An 8439-nucleotide genomic window follows, 5' to 3' on the forward strand; every position below is an offset into this window, starting at 1 on the left:
ATTTTGCCATCTTTGCCTCTAGGGAGCACTGAAATCCTTGACAACTTCAACCTTCTTTCCTTTGTTCACGATGTTGATTATGGGTTCAGTTCTGAGGATTTCTGTGGTGTGTCTTTATGTCCTGGTGCAATGAATATCAAAGATTATATGTAGTCTTCGGTCTCGTTCAGTACGTGTTTCAAGTCTTCTGCCCTTTCAGCAAGAAAGTGGGATCTGCATCTGCATATTGTAATTTTTAATGAATCTTTCTCCAACTCTGGTGTTATGTTCTTCTTTATATACTCCAACTTATTTGATTATTTACTCAGCCTACAGATTGAATCAATATGGAGAAAAGTCTGTAGCACCTCTTTCTTGATTTTACACCATGCAGCAGTCCCTTGTTTGGATGACTATACAGTTTTTGCACGAGCACACTTAACTTCTCTAGAATTTGCATTCTTCAAATGTTGCATTAAATTCGCTAATGATACATACAGCTGAATGCCTTTGCATCCTTCATAGAACACAGATAAACATCTTTCTGGTATTCACTGCTTTCAATCAAGATTCATCCAACATTAGGAATGACATCCCTCATTTCAAGTTTTCTTCTCAATCTGACTTGAATCGAATATTGTCAGTAAAATTTTATTTATGTATATTATTAATATTGTTCAATGATTTCCAAGTTTTGCTGGATCATTTTTCTATAATGAGCATGACGGATGTGTCTCTTCCAGTCGATTGGCCAGGTAGCTGTCTTCCAAATATCTTGGCATAGTTGGGTGAGTATTTCTAGTATTGCATCAATTTGTTAAGACATCTCAATTGATATTCCTTCAATCATTAGAGTCTTGTTTTTCACTAATGCTTTCAGAGCAGATTGGACTTCTGCATTCAACATCATCAGTTCTTGATGATATACTACTTCTTAAAATGGTTGAGTGTTGACCAATTCCTTTTTGTACAGTGATTCTATATATTCCTTCCATTTTGTGATGCATCCTGCATTGTTCAATATTTTGCTCATAAAGTACTCTAATATTGCAACTCAAGGCTTGAATTCTTCTCCAGTTCCCTCTGCTTAAAAAGGGAATAGAATTTTACACCTTGTTTTATTTTATCCAGACAAAGAGCTTGTGAGGCAGATAGATTGGGTGGGATTCATATTTTATAGATGAAAAATTTGAAACTCCAAGAAATTAAGTGCCTTTAAAAAAGTGGGTTTTAAAGGATAAAACAAGCGTTGGCTCCTTAGATCCCTTTCTTTCACTGTATAGTATTGCTTATTAACAAGTTGAAATATGCTTTCATTGGCAAAGTATAGCTTAAGATTTTCTAGAGGATATTTGGCAAAATGGATCAAAAGTTTAAAGTGTATATAACTTTTGACCAAATAATGCCTCTTCCAAGAATATGTCCTAAGAAAATAGAAATGTATGAACTAGGATATTCATTAATGTGTTATTTATATAAGCATTCAAATTAGAGTTGAGAGAAATACATTTCATAAAGAACTGACTTACTTTATCTCAAAGGATGTGATACTTGGATATTTCCTTATTGTGTTTGTGGTTGTTAAGGACCTTTGAGTCAGTGCAGATCCATAGTGACTCCATGCACAGCAGAAAGAAATGCTGCCCTGTTGTGGCTATCTCTCTTGAGCCCATGGTTTGTAATGAGTGGTTTTACTATGTCGATCCCTCTCACAGCTCCTATATTCTACCAAGTATGATGTCCTTCTCTGAGGGCTGATCTCTCTTGACAGCATGACCAAAATATGTGAGACAAATTCTCACCATCTTTGCCTCTAAGGAACCTTCAGGCTTTATTTCTTCCAATACAGACTTGTTGTTTTTGTTGTTGTTTGTTTATTTGTTTGTGGCAGTCCATGGTACCTTTGGTATTCTTTGCCAGCACTTTAATTCAGATGCATTGATTTTTCTTCCATCATCCTTATTCAATGTCCAACTTTCACATGCATAGGAGGTGACTGAAAATACTATTGTTTGGGTCAGGCGCACCTTAGTCTTCAAAGTAACCCCCCACCTTTTCAACACTGTAAAGAGGCCTTGTATCACAGAGTTATTCAAATCAATGTCCTTTTTTGTACCATAGTGTTTGTCCTCTCCAGCCTTTGCATACTGAATGCCAACAGCCACTTCCTGGGTCAACCAAAAATGACTTCATTTTTCTGAATTACCCTCTCCTTGTTGAGCAATTACTGATAAATAAAGTGTGGAGATTTATATCATAGAACGTTCTGCTGTCATTCAAAATAATATTGTAGAAGAAGATTTGCTGGTTAGAAATGAACATGATGTTGCTAGATCGATAAAGCAGATGTTATAATATATATATGAGAAAGGAATTTTTATTAAATGCATGGAAAAGTCTAGAATGCTAGATGCTAAAAAATCAGCAGAGTGGTTTATCTTTGTAAAATGTAACTATGGAAGAATGGGCTGGATCTTTCATTACTTTGTGCTCTTTGATCTTTTCTGCGTGTTGTATGTTAGACTAATGTAATATTTCTGTAATACTAGTTATTAAAAGTGAACAGTGGTCTTACCAAAAACTATGTCTGTATCAGGTACACAAGCTCGCATCCAGATGAGTGAGAGTTTGTCTGATTTCCTGGAACCAGTGACTCTTGGTTTGTGTGGCAGGCGTTTTGACCAAGGTTGGGTCACTGTCCTATGCTTTGCTGGAGAACAAAGGACTAGGTCCCAGATATATAACAGGTACATTCCAGTCTGGTGAGCATTGCTCTAAGAAGGTGTGTTGTTCTTGGAGTAAGGGTGGGTAGGGAAGGGAGTGTAATCTTTCAGGTTTTTTTCAAAATCACATAACAATACAGCTTAGAAAGTATATTACTTTTGATAGTTTGGGGGCCAGCCAGTTATTACTAAATACCAAGTGGAAATGAGCGCTTCCAAATCCTATTTTTAAATTGTGTGGTTTTCCAGGCACATTTCCCAGAATTACTCAAAGACACAGAGCTGTCTCTTAAAAGCTGGCAAGACTTCAATATCTCCAGAAGCTGTGCATTTAGGCAATGCTTGGTGAATAGTTGATGCTGATATAGTAGTTGTGGGTCTTTTCCGGGTAAGTGCCTTACGTTGAGTTGCTAGCCTCAGAAAAATGGTGGCGAAATGAAAGTTGAAGGTCACTTTTCTTCACTGAAAAGGGGTGTTCATTCCAGAAGGATTGCCCCTGGAAGAGTGGAAGGAAGGGAGGTCGACTCTGGTGTCTGTCTCATGTGATTCATATGCCATTTGTCAAACCCTCTGATTTTTAGGGTCCTTGTGCCTCACCTTCTCCTGGTGTCCACCTGACCCTGGACCGTGATCTTGGTCAATAACTTTCTCTTCCCAAATTTTTGATCATATTTCTCTTTTTGCTTTGCTTTTCTTCCTTTATCACCACCACCGTAGCTATTAAAAAACACATAGGAACACCTGTGCATGTCAGCACCTGAACTTCACCTACATTATTTCATTTATGTTTCACATCCTTGTGAGATTGGTATATTGTAGTCTCTATTTCATAGATGAAGAAACTGCAACTGATGTAGGGATCAATTACTTCTCAATGACCCAGGGTAAAGAATTGTATTCATTATTCATGCCTTTCCATATTCAAAGCCTGGAGACAGATCCCAGTGTGTAAAGATGTGTTAAGTCGAACCAGAAAAACATGCTAAATTCTCTACATAACCAGGTTGGCTTCCATCTCAACTCAACAGCCATTTTGGGAATATCCCATACCATTAGGATATCCAGTTCCATGAAAGACCAAGAATCCAAGGACCTTTCCGATCCCTGAAACCATATAGCTTTAATATTAAAATTATATATATATATAACACTATAGCTTTGTATAGATTTTTGCAAAGCACTGTACTATATATTATTTCATATAATCCACGCTCAGAATAAGATTGTTGGATAATGATGAATGTGGTGCTCAGAGAGGCTGACTTATGCACTGCCCCGGAGCCAAGCCAGACTCACCTCCACTCTACGCACAGAGTAAAGTGGTCCCCGTGGTTTTCCAAGTCTGCAAATCTGTATGGGAGCAGAAAGCCACATCTTTCTCCCGTGGAGCAGAACTCCTGACTTATGCCATAAAGGTTCATCAAAGAGGCTAAAGGTTAGCTCGAAAGATCCCGGGCTAGATCTCAGGTCTTCTAGAAACCTCCACATACCACACAAAGTTCCTCAGGAACCGCAGAGGCAGAGGTGAGCAAGGAGTGTTCTTTCTAATCCTTCAAGAATCTTCTGTGCTCCAGAGTTTACTGTCAGCCTGAATGCCGAGGCCACTGTGGGTGGTGGATGATGGGTCCGTTCCAACTCCTGGTCACCCCCCTGGTGCACATAGAACTGCTCCGTCGAGTTTCCAAGGGGGGGTGTTTTCAGAGCTGTTCTCCTGGACAGTTTTATGAGGCACCACAAGAAAGGTCCAAACCGTCCACTTGTTGGCTAGTAGTTGCGGGTTTAACCATCTGAGCCATCCACTCACTAACTCACTGCCATCTCGTCCATTCTGACTCACAGCGCCCCCACAGGACAAGGGAGAACTGCCGCTCTTGATGGGAGTAGGCAGCCTCATCTTCCCCGCCAAGGAGCTAGTGGAGGTTGCTGCCCCACGTGTTACCACTATACCAGCAGGGCTCCGCTAGGCCACTAATCTTTGCTAACTCCAATGATCTTCCCGTGACGAAGGAACTGAAGAAAAAACCCAACCAGTAACTAATTGACTTACAGAATGATAAGGATAATGTATGTTTTCTGGGGGGCCTATAGGACATGAGAGAAAAACAATGATGGGAGATCTACTCTCACAAATTCAAGAGGCATTTCTATTTCAGAAAGGAAATAGCTGTACAGAACCTCATCATGGAATTGATGTGATCTTGCTGGGCGCGTATAATATTGGTAGGTTGGCACCGTGACTGCAGACATGGGCTCGAGCATCGTCATGATTCGGAGGAGGACAGCTCCGGACCAGGTAGTGCTTTTTCCTGTTGTACGTCGTGCGTACGTCAGAACCAGCTTCATGGCCCCTGACAGCACCAGAAGATGATAAAGGCTTGACCATATCGACCACTGGGTACACATTTAAAAGCACTTACTGTATCCCCAGAACAAATACCCGTGTTATAGGTATTAGTATCTTTATCTTATGGATGAGGAAATTGAGGCTCCGAGAGATGAAGGCACCTGCAGGAAGTCGGATATCCCCAGTGTGGTGTGAAGCTAGTACTTTCCAGTGGTGCCCGTCTTTCTCCCAGGTGGCTCGGCGCTGCGTGATTTATGATCGTTACTCTCCAAGGAAGAGTTTCAAACTCCGGAAATTTCATTCCTAGCCCCATTTCCAATGTATAAGATGTGATTACAGAGTTATTTATATCCTGCTACCCTTCTCTAGTGCTATGGTTTGAAGTGCTATCTCTATTGGCTGACACATCTTTATTCCAGTTTTGGCCTTTCTCCTAACTACCACCACCTACCTCCCCATGCATGGGCTAACGCAGGGCTCCTGTGCATCTCAAATGGAAAATGCCCCGGACAGAGCTCACCACGTGTTCTTTGCTATCTCCCCATCTTTGACATCTCTTAGGGACACTACTACATCCACAAACATGGAGACCAAAATTCTTTGTCAGCCCTGAATCTCTCTCAGGAGTTAACCTTCCCACAGGTCTGTTCTGGTGACTCTGTGTACACTCAAGTCTCAGATCCAATTTAAATTTCTCGGAGTCTTTTCTCCACTCTGCCATGTCGTGTAGTCATCTCACACAACTTCACCCTGCATCTTGGTTGTGTTTTCCATACTCTCTTAAATAATCTGACCTGCTGATTAGTGATCAGAATCGGAAAAGGCACCTTGATGTGTCTCCAGTATGCTGGAGAGTGACTAGCACCGAAGTATGAAATAGATAAGCACACTTTATTTCTTTGGACATTTCACAGAACTTAGAAGTTTGGTACTTCATGTAGTGTTACCATTGAGTAATATTTAATAAAATTAATTTTTAAAGAGGAAAAGAACCATCCTATTTTCTTTCTGACTTAGCTAATTTTCGCATGCATTATATTAGATAAGCTTGACAGAAAAATAGATACAGTTGCATTATCTGATTTACTTTCTGTCTAGAAGAGTTTGGGCTTACCTAATTTCATAATTATTAAGTTGCTTGATTGCATTCTTGGCTTCCTGTTTATTTGAGAATGTTACAAAAGCATATCCTCTATTGTTGCCATTAAAATCCATCATCATTCTCATTTCATAAATTTTACCGATCTATAAATAACAGAAAAGGGAAAATTCTTATTTGTACATTTTTACTTCTAAACAAATATACTTAAGGCTTCAAAGAATTTCTGGAAAAATTCCATTATCTTCTAATTCCTTTTTTCCATAGATTTTTAAAGCCCCCTTGTATATGCTCAATACAAGTAGGTGTACACACATACACACACACACACACACACACACACACACACACACACACACACACAATTTTCTAGTCTCCCAGTATCTGACGTTTGCAGCCCATGGCTTGCTGTGCTCAGATGCATTTTCAGATTCATGAGCAGTCAAATTCAATATAGAAAATCTGCACAAGTGACATTTCAGCCTGAGTTAACAGAATATGTTTTTGACAAAGCAAATAACCTTTTGTCATACAAGTATTTGGAGATTCATGCAATTTCAAGGGACCTAAAAAACACATTTGCCATCAAAAGTACAATTGCTTGGAACACTTCTTTTTCTTGCACTTTAACTTAGGCCTCTGAAGTCTTCAAATTTATATTCCTGCTTGGTCATTCTTTGTTCAACAATGACAGTGCACACTCCTTTGAAACATGGCTAAATGAACTTTTTAGCGATCTCCCCACACCCCTGTGTATGTGAATAGGCATAGAAGATGTACTACGGAGGACAAGTGGGGAACCTTGTTGCTTTTGAATTTGTAGGCTTGAAGGCAAAAATGAATTTTCAGATACCTACTACAAGGCCAGAATCTCCATTACAGGATGATACTAAAAATCCATTTCCCTGGCTCTAACTGCTCTGCGGGTCCATATACATTTCCTTCCCCCACTCTTCGCTCGACATTTCAGAACACAGCCATTTGTAACAGCTGGCTGCCATTGTCAATAAGAAGGGTGGCTCCAGGAGTGGGAAGGGCATGTGCAGGCAGAAGAGGTGTCATTGCTAACCTGTCAGTACCTGAGTGCTTAGTTATTTCTTGGTTCATCCCACCTCACCCATCCCAACGTATTCAGTGGACTATAATTTATTCTGAGATGACATGCACATAATGTTTCATCTTTATGCTTCAGGTTAAGGACATAAGATTCTCACTAAATACTCATATTTTATAATATTTATATTATAATATTTTGAATAAAATTGAGAGTTTTTAATCTTAGGCTCTCTCACTCTCACCACATACACAATTTGTTACTTAGAGGGAAAAGAGCTAATTACTCCTTTTTACTAAAATTTTCAAGCATGTAGCTGTTTCTAAAAATCACAGTAAATTATTGAGAGTACATTTTAATATTGTACTTTTTAAGATTTGCTAATAAAGTATCATTTGGAGTTAAAACTGAGGAAGTTTTTCCCTTAATAGGGAAAAAGTGACTTTGAGAAACCGAATTCTCAACCTTGTAGATAAATTAAGGTAGGGGAGAAATTCAGACCGGAAAAGAAAATTTCCTCTGAGTCAGCATGTATGTAGAAATATGTTTGAGCCAGGGTCAACATTCACATCCTTTTTAAGTGAACGTGTTGTAGCTTAATAAAACCATATTAAAATGTCAAGGAGGAGCAACATCACATTTTTAGACGGGTTGTAGTGTTAGCTTAGATGGGATGGCACATGAAGTTTACAGGAAGTTAGCTTGGTTGTTGGAGAGATGGAGGCCAGAGGGACAGATTGGAAAGTGATCAGAAGGCAGTTGAAGCTGTCAGTAATAAGACGAAGAGTTGAGTCAAGTCTGGGATAATGTGGGGGGTATAGCTAACAGCTAGAAAGGTCTTCAGTGTCCATGACTGAAGAATAGCAACTGGAAGGAGCCAATCAGGGAAGAAGGACGAAGTGAAAGCAAACAGAGCGTAGTGCTTTTGCTTGAACGAGAAGACACATATGCTTAGGGCTTCAAAGAACTCCTGAAAAAAAATGCCAGAATTTCCTTTTTTTCCCATGAATTTTTGAAGCCCCCTTGCATATGCTCAATACAAGCACGTGTCCAAATATAATTTTGGACTCACCTTTTCACATAATGGTATAAGCTCATCTTCAAAAAGATCTCGGGGAAGTTTTCCAATAAAAATTTCACAGCCCCTTTCAGGAGGTGCAGCATCCCAATCAGGTGGAGGGCCGCCGTATTTCCTCTGTCCATTTTCCTGCAAATGCAGAGTTGTAAGGGGGGGGGGGGA

The 8439-nt window shown here is 39.7% G+C and overlaps 1 protein-coding gene across 1 annotated transcript in view; it reads right to left on the reverse strand.

Moving 5' to 3' along the window:
• A1CF (APOBEC1 complementation factor) overlaps window positions 1–8439 on the reverse strand; it is a 92626-nt gene that overhangs the window by 32579 nt on the left and 51608 nt on the right. The window contains exons 3-5 of the mRNA XM_004701367.2: window positions 8272–8406; window positions 6161–6291; window positions 3322–3419 (exon numbers count right to left, since the gene is read on the reverse strand). Coding sequence (XP_004701424.1) covers window positions 3322–3419; window positions 6161–6291; window positions 8272–8406 — 364 coding nt within the window. The remainder of the gene's footprint in view (window positions 1–3321; window positions 3420–6160; window positions 6292–8271; window positions 8407–8439) is intronic.

Source organism: Echinops telfairi, unplaced genomic scaffold, assembly GCF_000313985.2.
Source record: "Echinops telfairi isolate 266 unplaced genomic scaffold, ASM31398v2 ScPeMD7_70;HRSCAF=299, whole genome shotgun sequence".
Lineage (NCBI taxonomy): Eukaryota > Metazoa > Chordata > Mammalia > Afrosoricida > Tenrecidae > Echinops > Echinops telfairi.